The 15,459-nt window shown below is 39.3% G+C and overlaps 1 protein-coding gene across 3 annotated transcripts in view; it reads right to left on the reverse strand.

The window, feature by feature from the left end:
* Positions 1-3: 3 nt before the first annotated feature.
* The window catches only part of cdc42bpab (CDC42 binding protein kinase alpha (DMPK-like) b), a 91,215-nt gene continuing 75,759 nt past the window's right edge, over positions 4-15,459 (reverse strand). For 2 of the 3 annotated variants that reach the window (XM_049481006.1, XM_049481003.1), the window contains 12 exons: positions 15,181-15,400; positions 14,871-14,933; positions 14,120-14,418; positions 13,232-13,526; positions 12,485-12,582; positions 11,393-11,477; positions 11,164-11,287; positions 9,941-10,058; positions 9,655-9,772; positions 8,078-8,241; positions 6,539-6,607; positions 4-2,590 (listed from right to left, as the gene is read on the reverse strand). In XM_049481006.1, coding sequence (XP_049336963.1) covers positions 2,459-2,590; positions 6,539-6,607; positions 8,078-8,241; positions 9,655-9,772; positions 9,941-10,058; positions 11,164-11,287; positions 11,393-11,477; positions 12,485-12,582; positions 13,232-13,526; positions 14,120-14,418; positions 14,871-14,933; positions 15,181-15,400 — 1,785 coding nt within the window. In that variant the 3' untranslated portion in view covers positions 4-2,458. The remainder of the gene's footprint in view (positions 2,591-6,538; positions 6,608-8,077; positions 8,242-9,654; positions 9,773-9,940; positions 10,059-11,163; positions 11,288-11,392; positions 11,478-12,484; positions 12,583-13,231; positions 13,527-14,119; positions 14,419-14,870; positions 14,934-15,180; positions 15,401-15,459) is intronic. The other variant, XM_049481009.1, reaches the window with a different exon arrangement.

Consider the following 15,459-nt stretch of genomic DNA (forward strand, 5'->3'; position numbering starts at 1 on the left):
CTCTCGCATGTTTCGTCTCCCTTCGTTTATTGAATTATATCGAAGTCAGGTTAATATAATACGTTGTTCTCCACATTCGCTTAGTGGCCAGTTCAATCCATTTGTTTGCTCCACCTCCTGTTTTAAATTCGCTGTGCTCTCCGCAGGAAAACACACCCCCACCAAAACATAGTGACAAAACTGAATACAACCATGGAATGAAACCAAGAAATTAATACATCTATGACATGCAAAACTGTACAAATTATTACAAAACATATTCTAAAAAAAAAGGTGATATATGAAAGCACATTAAAGGTAAAGTAGATAAGACCACTGAAACGCTGAAGCATTTTCTAATGGACTGGCTCCTCTGACTGACTGTTCAAATGGCCCCTTGCCCGTGTGCATCATTATAAACATCACTGCATTTGGGTAAAAGCTGCCTTGGGTGTTCTCTTTTTCAACATTTCACCCGTGAGCAGGAGCTACAGGTAGAATGGTATTGAGAAATCCTGAGTTGAGAGCCAGTTGATGAGCCTCTAGAAGTGCTCTGGAATATTAGAACTGCATGTGGAAGAATTCCCTCTTGGTCATGATTTTACAGCAACAGAAGATTGTTGGACTCGGGTAAAGTGAACATCGCTAGTAATGTTTTCTCAGCAAGAAGAAAAGAATAAAAACGTACAGATCTAATGATTTCTAAGGATTTCTACAAACAACAACCAGCAGTCCTACAAGCAAATTAGTAAGTAGATGTCCATGATCTAAATACATTGGTTGAGTGCAATTCTTAACACACAATATTCAGTGGGGAATTTAACAGAGGCTTCCACCCAAGGTTCCACATAACTAACTGCTCTCCAGAGTGTTGTTTAATATAATATTATACAATATGAAAACCCTCAGGTCGGTGGAGGTTTTATTGTTAAACACCAAGGCAAGGCTATTAAGGACAACAACTTATTCTTCAAAGTTGTGCAGGGAGAAAAAAAGCATTCTTGTCCAGCTTGTTGTTCATAATAATAAAGTAGAATTGTGAACTGTTCACAATAGTAGTAAAGTGGTAGTGGATGTGCAATTAAATAACGGGATCAACAACACTGTCTCCCCCACACATTCTCTCTCTCTCTCTCAACAAGTGGCTACATTGTTCGACTTTATCTTTGGGAATAAAATAAAACTGGCTGAAAAAACAACCTTAAACAAAAATTTAAACAAACATTCTTCTTACATTTTTTTCTTCCTTGGCAGATTTTCAAAAGCGTTTGTTGGGGTACAATACAAACATTGTTTGGTGTTCTCATAATAATACTAATCTCATGTGTTAATACATAGTGCTATCTCTTACAATAGAGAAAATAGGATCACAATAAAGAGATGCTTCCATTTTCTTTTCCCCCGTTATAGTTTAAACATTCAGCAACACAATGACTCAAGTCTTTAATCATAAAACAAATGTTTTGGTTTTTTTTTTAAGAGAAAAAAAAATGGTCAAATAAAAGGACAAAATGCAAATAAAAATGTAAAATAATGGCCTGGGTACATTAAACAATTTTAAATTAAACAAAAGGATTTCTCTGTTCCTTCTACAGTATCTCCTTATTATATATTATACTATACTTTTAACCTATGTACATTATTGTGATGGAAAATTGGCTTCACAGGTCAGTGGTGCTCTATGGAAGTTTTCCGTTTGTGTCGAGTCTGAAAAATATGGTAAGAACTGAAGATGTGAAGACAAAGTGAGAGGAGGAGAAGCTTCTGCTTCTACAGGAGCGCAGGACTCTACAGCAGGACGCGAGTGATGAAGCAGTGATGGGAGCGTATCACGAGGAAAGCTGCAGCCAATGAGAAGTCTCTGCACGAATCACTTTCTAGAGCAAAGGAATTACAGGTTGCCATGTTTTGGTCTTTTTTTCTTCTCTCCACGAATGCAGCAGTCAGTATGGTCCACAGTTGTTAGATGGAAGTGAAGGAAACAATACTGTTTTTCAACAGCTATAGTGTTGGACTGAGAAATAAATAAGTTCACCCCTCCCAAAAACACCCCAGTCTATATACAAATGCCAGATAAAACCCACAGGTTCTCCCTCTCCGTCTGGAATGAGAGAGGCTGAAGTCCAGCCAGTAACGCTCTGAAGCTTCTGCTTTTCACCAGTCAAAAGCTTCAAAGCCAGATGTAGAGGGAACGTTTTACTTCCAGTTCTAACTAACGCCCTGGCCATACACCGACACACTCAAACACACACTTACACACATTTACACGCACTCACTGACTCACTCGCACAAGTCACACCTGCTCACAGTCCAGCATCCTCCTCCCTGTGTATTCCTTACTCAGGAACCGCTCGCAGAATGAAGTGGGAGGGGCCTAGAGTGCTGGGTGCAGTTCCATGGGCAGGAATGAGGGAGGGAAGGAGGAGCCTGTGTCAAGCCTGGCCAGGGCATGTTGTGATTGGTCTAGATCTGCTGTCCATCATGTGTCCCAGCCCATGCGGTCCGTGCTCTCCAGTGAGAGGGACTTGGTCTTGTGCGGGGAGGCGGGGCTTGGTGGGCTGCTGAAGGTGGAGCTGTTGGAGGCAGTGGAGTGTCGAGGAGAATCTGAATCCTGCAACACCAAACAGAAGCACCAGTATTAGCAAATCCGGAGACACCAACAACAGTAATCATAAAGGGGAAGCGTTTATGAATACATGCTGCTTTCAGTCACACCTTACTAATAATTACTACTGTAATATTTATGTTTTGTAGTGAAGAGAATGACAAATGTACAGGTGGGACCATTACAAGCCATATGCAGAAGTTGGCACAGAAGTTCGCTCTGAGTGAATACATGTTAAGTAAAAAACTTAAAGAAGATGATTTTCATGTTAGAGCCACTTTATACTCTGAATCTATTATCAAATATACAGCTCTGGGGAAAAAATAAGAGATTCAGTTTCTGAATCAGTTTCTCTGAATTTGCTATTTATATTTGAGTACAATTAACATTGTTGTTTTATTCTATAAACTACGATGCAAAGAAGTTCATAATGTTTTAAGAGTTCAGAAATCAATATTTGGTGGAATAACCCTGTTTTTTAATCACAGTGTTCATGCATCTTGGCATGTTCTCCTCCACCAGTCTTTCACGCTGCTTTTGGATAACTTTATGCCACTCCTGGTGCAAAAAATCAAGCAGTTCAGCTTGATTGTATGGCTTGTGATCATCCATCTTCCTCTTGATTATATTCCAGAGGTTTTCAATTTGGTAAAATCAAAGAAATTCATCATTTCTGGTAGTCTCTTAATTTTTTTCCAGATCTCTATATTCGCCTTCAGATTATGAATTTAGAAAATATTAAAATGTTAATGTTTCTAAAGATCTGTGCATATACTGAATATAAAGCATGTCACATGACCAGAGGTGTCCAAACTTTTGCATACCACTGTACATCCCATTAGATTTTACAAGATTAAAGAAAATCAGTTTATTACAATATTACACTGCAGCATCTAAAGCTTATTGATTTGCTTGAAATGTCTGCTTTACTGTCTGCAATCCAAGCCCTGAAATCAGCATATAGACACACAGCACAGCACTGTAGCTACAGTAAAGGAGTCAGGATAAACTAGAAATCACACGGCTACATCTGACACACTTAAATAAAGCAGTAAGTGGGATGGATATCTGAAGGCTCTATCTGAACATGCGCAAGTCTTACAAATATTTAAGCTCAGGGTTCATATGTATGAAATAAAGTCAGTCCAGGGGATCCAGGGGAAAGAATAGTATCTCGCTGCAATACATAAAGACCCAGAGCTAAATCTTGTAATACTGATACTTCACTACTTTTAAATTCACTCGTCTAAGCCTCGTAAACACGGCTGATCTACTGCTAAACCACAAATCACAAAGTTTTAACACACAAAAGCGAAAAAGTAAATTGAACTTGAGTGAGATTATGAACTTTTGTTGAATAGCCCACCTCCATTTACCCCCAGCATTCTGAAATACAGAGCTTTTAGCTGATGCTCTAGAATGCTAGCAATAGGGGCATTAGCGTCTTTTCACAGAATGAAAATCATTAATACCGGACAGCATCTAGAGAGCTAGACTGTAAATTTCTATGTACTTGTAGGAGAATAAAAAAGCACTGAATAAATGTATTCTACTGCTCATTTAAGAGTATCTGTTAGACAGTATTTTAATAAAAATGTAATTCACTTCAGAAAATTATTGTTATTTTTGCCATGTCTACATTCAAAGTTAACGCCCAAAGGAATCGCTATTTTCACATCATTGACAAGCTCAAAGTAGCTCCACACAAACAAGCCACTAAGAATTTTAAAGTGCACAGGTTTTTAATAAAAAATCACTAGCATTCTAAGCCTGTTTGTACCATTGACTAAAACTGCTGTATTACGGAATGCTGAGGAACACAGAGGTGGGCTTTTCCACAAAGTGTTGTACTCATTTTCATATTTCACTAAACCGCAAGTAAACTTCACACCTGATTTCTCTCTCTCTTTTATGCAGTGTTCTCGCATTAATTTTTAAATGTTTATTCAAATACCAAACTCATATGAATAGTTCAACTGATAACCAATTTGGTAAAACTTTTAACAGTCAGAAAACAAACATCTGACATTTAAAGGTGCACTAGAATGATCCAGATAAAAAAACAGTACGTAGAACGGACATTCTGTAAATGTCAAAACACGATTGTCTCTTTATTGAATAGAGAATCCAACAAAACAAATGCAGGGCTGTTTAAATAGACCAGTCCCAAAAAACCCTTAGAAAGGCTTCCTCAATAAATACATAAGCCCAACCCAGTAGTAAAAGCTTTTTTTTTTTAATGTGATACAGTCAAACACGATGGTCAATTCACTATTGATACTTGTGGTTGGTTTTTGGAGACAGTCTTTCCACAGAATGAAAATCATTAATCCTGGAGAGCATCTAGAGAGCTAGCCTGGTGCTAAAGTCCTGATGTTCTATAAAGTCACATAACTTTCTATGTACACATAAGGGAATAATGTGAAGCACTGAATAAATGCATTCTACTGCACCTTTAAAAGTTGTATTAAAGAGTATTTTAACGGAATGCAACACTTTTATTTCAGAAGATTACCATATTTTTCACACTATAAGGCGCAGTTAAAATTCTTTCATTTTCCCAAAAATTTGTCAGTGCGCTTTTTAATCCAGTGCACCTTATTAATGAACCTTTCCAGTCAGGTATTAAGAAGCAGTAAAGCCAGTCTTATACAGGAGTTTCAGTTTAGTTCTCCAGCACCGGGACTGGAGTAGAATTAGCATTAGCTGCTAAGCGCTATTTCTCGTTTCAGAGGTGAGCATTATCGGCCTGTTGCCTGCTGCTAACCGGCTAGCACTGCTAGAGCAGCATTAGCATTACCTGCTAACCGCTAGTTCTTTTGTCGTTCAGAGGTAAGTATTATCAGCCTGCAAGTTTATCGTGTTAGAACAAGCTATGTGGGACAAACCCCTAGCTAATATCTCCCTGGCTTACCGGAACACAGCATAGAGTTCCTCAGCGTAGTGCTGTCGGGTAGCATTAGCCACTAACCGCTAATGCTAATGCTCGGGAACCTACGCTTACTGTAAATAAACAGAAACGCTTTACTCATCCAAATAAACAGTTTTCAGGAGAGAAATCTTTGTAGATTTACATCCAGCACTCGTTTGACTTTAAAAGAAAGTCTTTTTTTACTTATCTTAGCTTTACTTAACTTAGTTATCTAACTCCCCCCTGCAGAATTCTAATTTCCTTATAGTGTCTCTTAAAATGTGCTTAATAATCTGATGTGCCCTATGTATGAAAACAGACCAGAAAATAGTGATAGTGTGCTTTATAATCCAGTGCACCTTATAGTGTGACAAATAGGGTATTGTTATTTTTGCCATGTCTACATTTCAGACATTCCCGAAATGTATAGTATATAGTATATAACACAGTATATGTTATGCCATGTTTACAATGCACAAGTTTAGTGAGGTATCACCCATTGGTGTTTTTGGGAACAGGACACTTTGCAACAACTGCAAAGGCAGGAAAGCTTTAATACAATTAAACAAAGTGGTCGTCCTCAAAAACACAGATTCAAAAGTGCTGAAGTGACTCCTTAGGGAAGTGATGCCCATAATGATATAGTGAGCAATGTAGTGAGCTTTCGCACACATGCAAAGCCATGGATGTGTTCTGCCCGCTTCTGCAGAAGCTCATAAAATAACTCCAGACCTTAGTTATTCTTCATTCTCTCCTACTGCTTTAAAGCACAGTTGAAGAGAGCAGTGGGGTCGGTATGGAGGGGTGCGTGTTGGCAGGGCTTTGCCATTCCAAAACAAAAGTTACAAAATCATGCAAGCCTGGAGATCCTTAATCCTACTCGAGTCAGCGTGTTGCGGGATTGTGCTTTGAAAAGGTTCAAAATCAAGCAAAATAATGGTGATGGAAGTTCTTGGGGGGAGAAGCACTCTGCAGATGCACCCGACTGTGAAGGTGATGGAGGCAGTGCGTGTGTACTTCGGCTACGAGTGTGTAAACTTTACCTTCATTTTACTAAGCAGAGTCCTCAACGCCCGTTTCAGATCGGGCGTCTTCTCCGAGGGCGACACAGCCTGCCACAGGGGAGGAAAGGCACACTGAGAGCCAGAGACTGGCTGCCACATTGGGGAAGGCTCAGAAAGGAGGGGCGATGCGTCACATTATGGGGATGTAGGGCGTAGCAAGGGTAAAGAGGGGTGATCTGAGATGAAGCCCAGTGGAGGCTGCTTTTTTGCTTGGGAGGGATGGGACGGAATGGAAGCCATACGGAGAAAGGCTAGACCAGACTGCGGTTTCTAAGCTTGGTCCTGGAGTACCCCAGACCCGCATATTTTGGGGTTTACTCTTTTGCAACACACTTAGTCTACAGGTTTTGGTATTAAAAGCAACACTAAAAAAAGGACCTGTCAAAAGGAGAATAGGGACTTTATCACTGCTACTCAAGTCATATTAGTCTGCTACTTTAATCTGCAGGTTTATTTCATTGTCAGTGTTCTGTAACTCTCAGCTAATGTGTGTCCTTTCGGGGTGATTGAAAGTGCAATTTCCACATAGTAAATTAGCAGCATAGCCTTACTAGTACCTTACTATATGCTAACATGCTTACTGTAAGGGTATTAATCTATTACAAGGAAAATGTTACAGGTCAAACATTATCTAAGGCTGGAATGCTAGAATATGAAAGCTCATGTCTAGAATGGGAATCAAACTTTGTGTTTAGTATGTGGTGCTGTGCTCTTATCCACTATGATAACTCAACACCAAGTAAGCCACCAGTCACCAGCCACCATTAAGCCACCAGTTCTAGTACTGGTACTTGACTACCAAGCCCAGTCAGTGGAACCTTTGTGTGGAACAACATTACAAAGTACAGTTAAAGTGCAGGACAAAAGTGCAAAAATGTGCAGGACAGTGGTACTCCTGGGCTAGAGTTAGGAACCATTGGGCTAGGAGATATGGAGAAAGCAGAGGGCAGACATGGCTGCTGTTGCATGGCTAAGCTGTATGTGGTGTGGCTGTGGCTGGAGAACTACTCCTGACTTTCGTGATGCAGATTTGAGCACTATAAAATGAGAATTTGGGGGACTGGGATGCAAGCAATTCATCTGGGTACTTTTGGGGAACTTTTGTTCCGAAGCTAGCAAAAAAGTTTAGTTTACTAAGACATAGACGTGGTATATTATAGATGTGATAAGTAAGAGCCCTTATGCAGGCTTTTGCGCTTTAAGGGGTAAAGAAATCTGTGTTACTACTGAGTTACTGATTACAGGGTAGTAGGTTCAATATCCCCGTTCTCTAAGCTGCCACTGCTGGGACTTTGAGCAAGGCACTGAACTCTCTCAGCTCCAGCAGCACTAAAGCATGACTAACACTGCACTCTGACCCTGGCTTTATATGCTGGGTTATAAGAAGAGCACAATTTCTTTGTCCTGTAAAAGTGTATAAATATATTGACAGTAAAAGGTACCAGGTAAGGTGGGCCATGGCATTCTGGAATGGTGAGCATGAATGTGGAGGTGCACCGTCAACTAAGGAGAACTCACCTCTCTGTCGAACTGGGACAGCGGTGCATCTCCTATGTCCATTCCTCCTCCTGAAGACAGTGAGCTTTCAGATGGAGAAGTCATTGTCTGGCGCTTGGAGCTATAGCTTCCACTCGACAGCTCCCTCCTTAGAGCATTGCCATTCTGTGATGAACCTGAAGAACCTGGGAGGGGGATAGCAGAGAGGAAGAGTAATCGAAAGGGAGAAATCATGCTTTTTAGACTGAAGTACTTAATGAACCTGGCTTGTAATGCACACACTCCCTAATGTTTAGTAGGTTGAATATTCTCCACAAGGGGGAGATTTTAGTATTTAGCTGCCTGCTCTATAAAGCAACTGCAGGGCTCCAGAGTGCATGCTATTTCTTAATGCCAAAATAATCTAGCCATTTAACAACAGACATTAGGCCTATATTGTGATCTAAGGGTAGGACACCACCGTGTATATAATTTTTTCAATCTCACATTTAGACCCCGCCCGAGCTCTGCATTAATCCACAAGGTTAACCACAGGCCGGTGTTTTTTATTTTAACTAAACACATTATTTAGCATTACTAACAGAAGAAATGAAAAGAAAAAAGAAAAAAATGTAATTCTTTAAAAAATAATAATATTTTAAAGTCAAACAAGAGTTGGATTTTAATCTACACAGATTTCTCTCCTGTTTGAGTAAATAAAGCGCTTTTGTTTATTTACACTAACCTTTCGATTTCTACATTTCCACTAAGGCTGGAGCATTAACAGCTTAACCACTAGCAACACTACGCTACACTAAGGAACCCTGAGTGTTCTGGTAGGCCAGGGCAATATTAGCTAGCAGTTTGTCCCATGTAGCTTGTTTTAACACAGCAAACACGCAGACTACAGGCCGATAATACTCACCTCTGAACGGCAAAAAAGCTAGAGCTTAGCACGGTTAGCAGGTAATGCTAATGCTGCTGGAAACTGAAACTCCTGTATAACTCTGTACTTCAGCTGAGTGGCTTTACTGCTCCTTAATACCTGACTAGTAAAATTCATACATAACGCAAAGCGGATTATAAGAAGCACTAATGATCAAAGGAATTTAAGTCTGCCTTATATTGTGAAAAACACAGTGCTAATCTAACCAGCACAAAGACATTAATCTGTTATTAAAACAGTGACTGAATCACCAGTTAGCCGTTAGCTACTGAGGCTAATGTGTTTTGAGAGTTTCATAATAGTCAATATATAAAATATGGTCAAATATCTAAATTCAGTTAATATTTGCACCTCTTTTTAAGCCTCTTATGTTATAGAGCAACATATTTCATCTATTAATGTACAAAAAAATGTCTTAGAGTGTAGTTACTCTTTAAGACATATTTAAGTAGCCTACAATCTCCTGAAAATAACCTGTCTCCTATAAATTCTGTCATTTAGGCGAACAAAGGAACATCAAACAAAAAAAATGGCCTTGAGTTATAAGAGATATACAGTGTTTACAACATCTCTTACTGACTGATGTTCATTACAGGACCCTGCTATCAGTTTACTGCATTCAGAGTCCTGAACTGTAGAAAGTAGTTAGTATGTGCCAGAGTGCAATACTCACGTATGCCAAGACCACTGCTGGCGCTCATGGACCGGCCTGGTTCTGCCCGAGTTTTAGCCATGGACGGGATACTGACTGAAGCACTGAAACCAGGCCGATTCTCCTGGGTACGAACATTCTACACAGATAAAGAGACACAAGACACAAGAGAGAGTCACACATACACATATGGTGATTGTCAGACAAACAACAGAAGGGTGAAATCTCAGGTATTATGTAAACAGCTTATACAGCACATGTACATGCTGCTTATTTTAAAAGGCTTGTGAGTGCTGATGTGTCTCACCATCGGCAAATCCTTAAGGATCTGGATGCCGTCGCCAGGACCCATGTGAGCTACATGGTTAAAGTTGGTGGGATTTGAAATCAGCTTATTCCTCTTCTCAGGGTCTCGCAGCATCTCTCTGAATAAACATACAAGACACATCAATGAAATACGCCATCTAAGAATGCCAACAGTGCTTTGTTGTAGTGTGACCTCCTGAGTGAAGACAATTATGCTCTTTCAGCTCCATTCTGTGGATGGCTGTAGCATCACTAGGGATCTAGTCAGTGTTTGGGGTTGAATAAACTAGTTGACTAGCACTTCCACTAGTCGTCATCGTGGGAATCAATAGACTAGAATAGAAGTTAGCTCTTTAAAACACTGTGCTAAACGATCTGGCTATTCCAGCCTGCAGTACCCGAGTACGAGGAGTTTTTCTTAGCGGGAAAAAACGTAACCAACAGAGATCCAGCCTAAATCCTTCTTATGTTTTTTTTTAAATGGAAACCAATAATGCAAGTTGAGCACTTCATGTGATGATGCTAAAAGTGGGAGTTTTTTATTTTATGCACAATTAGAATTTTTTTTTATTTTAAATTTTATGGTGTTCTATGTTAAAATATGCACTGTGAGAAACGAGATGTGAGATCCTGTGCAGCTGTATTACTTTGTAAATGTATTAATTTTCATTTTAAAGCCACTGACAAAAAACACTGAATATGGAGGTGTAATTTAGAGCCTGTAGAGCTGTTATTTAAAATAATATTTGACATATTAGTTTGTGTTAATCAGCATCAGACTCAGTTAAATTAAATAAATAAATGAATTTAGCGATCTTCTGAGTTTTTTTTTGCTTTAATAATGCAAATTCCGACTAGTCGACTACTTTTTTGAACAACTAATTGACTAGTAAAAAAAATACTTGTCGTGCAACCTCTAGTCAGTGTATGGACAACAGCTAAAACAGTTTTTGCAGTAAAGAACTATGCAAGTCTAAGATGAGCTGAACAGTAAAAATGTTCCTATCTAATGTGATCTTATAGTACAAAAGATGAAAACAACTGGGTTAAGCCTTGTGAGAATATAAAGCAGAGAGAACGTCTAGCATCACAAATGACATCCTGCTCTACAGTGAGCCCCAAGACATGTGTAAAGCTTTCGGAGTAAATGAGACAGATGTTCACTGTGAGTTGAGTTTGTGAGTGTCTGTAAGTGTGTGCAGGCATGTGTGTGTGTATTTATACCTCCTTTGTTGCAGTCGCTCCTCCTCAGGTATGCGGAAAGAGAAGCGTCTCTTGTTATTCATACTGCGCACCATCTGCTTCCGGCTGTTATCAGACACCTCTGGAACCACCAGCTCATCTCCCTCTGAGAAACACACATGCACCAAGATTATAGACCAGACACACAAAGCACTCCAAACCAAAACAGTCCACTAGGTTTAATCAGGGGTTCAGGTGGTGTGGATCATACCTGCAGTCTTGTTTCTGAAGTAGATGAGTCTCACTGTTTCTAAGCCCAGCAGATTCAGAGAGCCGTCCATGTTCAAGGGCCGGACCTGTAACAGCACAAGTGTATTATTAAACATTACAACTAATTTAATTACCTGAGATGTGAAGATAAAAAATACATAATAATACATAATAATAATACATAAGTAAATACTGTAAAAGTAAAATATTTTAAACAAAAGCCATGTTTTATACTAGTGGCCAACCTAACACATGAAGGCCAATATATGCTTCTGTGACAGCAGCAGCTAGGATTGGTCAGCTGAGCCCTCACATTGTAAACTGCAGAACACAACAGAGCCACAGACATAAAAACGTGGGCAGTGGTGTAGGTTATGTGCGCAGGCTAAGCCTTAGACAACGCATTGACTCAACGCAGAAGTATAATCCAGCCTTTAGCTACAAACTAACATCACTGCTGTACAACAAAGAGCAAGTGTCCGCATTTGTGTCTGGTTTTAGTTTTCTTCACCCTGTAGCTGCTTTTTACACTCTGTATATTATTTTAGATGAATGGACCAACAGAAATGCTTTTAAATTACTTGGAATAACCAAATATTCTCCTGCAAAGTCACAATTATGTGGAATTAACACGTATAACAGTAAAACACTTTACTGTTCACGTTATAAATATGCAAGGTTGTTTGCATTTCTGTTTACCTTAAAGTCATTTTACATATTAAATTTGTGAATAAAGTCATGTGATACTTATTAATTCTTCAGATATTATCCTCAACATCTATTCACCACCTATTAAATAGGAGTCTTTCTGATTGTGAATTTTATTATATTTTATTCACATCCATTTAAAATATAATGCTTAACAGCTTCATGTGCACAGGACTGGTAATTTGGAAATTAAAAGTATTATTAATAAAGTGTATTTATTTCAGTTCTACTCCTGAGAGATAGAAATCAAGGTTACTAAGACAAGTTACTAAGTTATCATTACAATCTAACAGTCTACATTCACAATTCCACTACTGCTATAACTTTTAAACAGCAGTATTGGCCCTGAATAGAACACTTTACACCAATAAACAATTCCTCTTACCTTTTTAAGAGGGATGGTCTGAATCCATTCCATAGTGTTCACATCAAAAACATCGACTGCGTTCTCACTGTACACAGACAGGTAGGGGGCGCTGTAGCCTGTAGCACGTTCAGAGGATAACACAAATTAGCAACACTTGCTTGCACTTTCACACCATTCACTTTTGTTTACCCCTAATACTGCCAAGCCAATCACAGCTGCTGCAAGCCGCCATTACGTTACGTTGATTGAGAATGCTGATTGCAGAGAAAACACTACATTTATAAAATTGTATAATGACATTTTAGAATATGTTATTTTACTTATCCATAAGAAGTGATTATGTTCTACAGTCATGTTAGTTTAGATCTTTATATTTAACTAATTATTTCTTAACAATGTATCACAAAATTACATTTATTAATTAATTCATATAGATATGCTGCTGTGCTCTTTGATGTCACTTCAAAAAAAAAAAAAGACTTTCTGGGTAGGAAGCTTTAAAGGAATTTAAGCAGCTTCTTTCGTCTCCTTCAGTATTTGCAAAGGCGAAAAGGTGGGTCACAAAAACAGTTTCCACATCACAGAGGAGAGGGGGAGGATCATAAGGAAAAGGCAGTAACTTTAAAGGTTCGTGGACCCTTGTTTGAGTCACAACATTAATAAAACTGTCAATTTGTCATGTAAATTGTTGTGGAGAAAACAATGAAAGTGCATGAAACTGCAACCTCCCCAATCTGAGCAACAGAGCTAATCTGATACACTTACAGCAGGCTGTGGGTACAGCGGGCCACATCAGCTCCTGCTGGCGTGAGCGCCGGCCGTGTGTGTCCACATACACCCCGAGGCAGCTGAAACACAGCAGCAGCTCCTTGCTGGAGATCTCCACGGCACACAGAGCGTCCAGGCCCTGCTGCCCGATGAAGGCCAGCGTGTGGTCCTCAGGGTGCAGGAGACTTACTGCTAGACTGTCAGTGTGAACATTGTAGCGCATGAAGCCCGCCTGGTAGCCCACCACTAGACGATCATTCAGCAGCGCCATCCACTGGACCACTCCGGGGACCTGGCACAAAAATAAGAGGAGGACTGTGAGCATAAATAGAAAAAAATATTTTCACAATCTTTACAGAGTGAAATCTCTTTCTGTGATTAAAAACAGGGTTATTCCACCAAATATTGATTTCTGAACTCTTAAAACTTTATGAATATGAACTTGTATTCTTTGCATTAATTATTTAAGGTCTGAAAGCTCTGCATCTTTTTTGTTATTTCAGCTATTTTTATTTTCTGCAAATAAACACTCTAAATGACAATATTTTATTTGGAATTTGGGAGAAATGTTGTTTATAGTTTATAGAATACAAATGTTCATTTTACTCAAACATACGTCTTTCATCTTATTTTGTCCAGAGCTGTATAGTCATATGCTTAATGGTGTTTAATCAGGTGAGCTGGCGATGAAACCGAACAGAGCTCTAGAAACAAGATTTATGATGATACATTTATGTCCATGATCTCATCTACTTTCTTCAAAATGAGAAATTCTTGTTACTTTTTACTGTATTTATGTTTACCTACTTTTAAATATTGTACCTAAAACCTCTGCACAGCACTGAATCTAGTCAGCTGTAATTTAATACTCAATATGTAATTTACCTGGATCTCCCGGAGACGTCTGTGTCGGGCCTTGCCCTTGTTGATCTCGTAGCAGATGACCTGACGCTTAATGGCCACACACAGGCAGGTGAGGGCGCCATTGCGCAGCGTTCCAGACACCAGGGTCTGACAGCCTTTACTCTCAGGCAGCTTGAAGGAGTCAGTCTCCCGTCCGTCCAGACCAGCCATGGGGATCAGGCGCACGTGGCGGTTCCTGCCCGAGATGACGGCCAGCAGCTGCTCGGAGGGCAGCAGCTCCACATGGTGCACCTTCTTGTTGTCACCCACCCGGATGATCTCTGAGGGGAGAAGCAGAGTAAAGGTACATGTAGGGATGAACACAGGCGATGTCTTTTTCAATATCCACTATTACTAATGTCGAATGCATGTACAAAATGTTAGTTTGCAGACGTAGCATGAATGTCCTTTTGTTTGACATTAGTATTAAAAAGCATGAAACTAATGAGAACTTATATAATGGATTACAATATTTAGTAATGTAATTAAACTAAACTACTGTGTTCCAGTGGGTTCCTATTCTTTTGCTTAGTTACATTTTTAACAAAAAAATTATAAACTAAAATCAATACAGGTGATATTTAGTTTAAAGCACTCACTCTCTCTGAAAAGACAGGACTGACTTTTCAGCAATAGCACACATAAGATATCTCAATGTAACGACCCATTTTCAGGTTGCTTGTATACTTGCTTCTTATTGTAGTTAAAGACACATCTAAAGATACAAGCTTACCATCTTTGGTGACGTGGATCACATAAAGGCCTTCCTCATTGCCTAGAGCCACACGCTCGTGATCTTATGAGGGAAAACAACAAAAGAGGAAAAAGACACTGTTTAGTTTATAAAATGTTTTACATAACATATGGTTTAGACATGAGCTTTATAAATAATACAGAGATCAATGCTTGTTGCCGAAGTTCGTTAAGTTCAACAGCTATATAAATCATGTCCAAAAAACTCCATTTGAATGGCCTTGGATATCAGTAGATGTTGCTGTAAGTGTGGCAGCATGTATGGTTGTTAATGTCTTAAGTTTCTGTACCTATAATAGCAGCAGTCTGAGTGGTTTTGATAAGAGGCAGAGTGCTGTCATAGGCTTCTTTAGGCACATAGACGAAGCGCTCTTTCAGTTTGTTCTTTTTCAGGATGCGGTGCAGCTCGTTTAGCAGCCCCACCCACTTTGTGCGTTCATGATCACTGTCAGCCAAGATCAGTATGGATGTTTTCTGACTGGATGAGGGTGAAAGCTGAGATGCTGTTACCTGAAGAACAAACAGTCAAGAAAGAAACACATGAAGAGGGATGTTTAATACATTCCAAA

The sequence above is a fragment of the Astyanax mexicanus genome, chromosome 1, assembly GCF_023375975.1.
Source record: "Astyanax mexicanus isolate ESR-SI-001 chromosome 1, AstMex3_surface, whole genome shotgun sequence".
Taxonomy (NCBI): Eukaryota; Metazoa; Chordata; class Actinopteri; order Characiformes; family Acestrorhamphidae; genus Astyanax; species Astyanax mexicanus.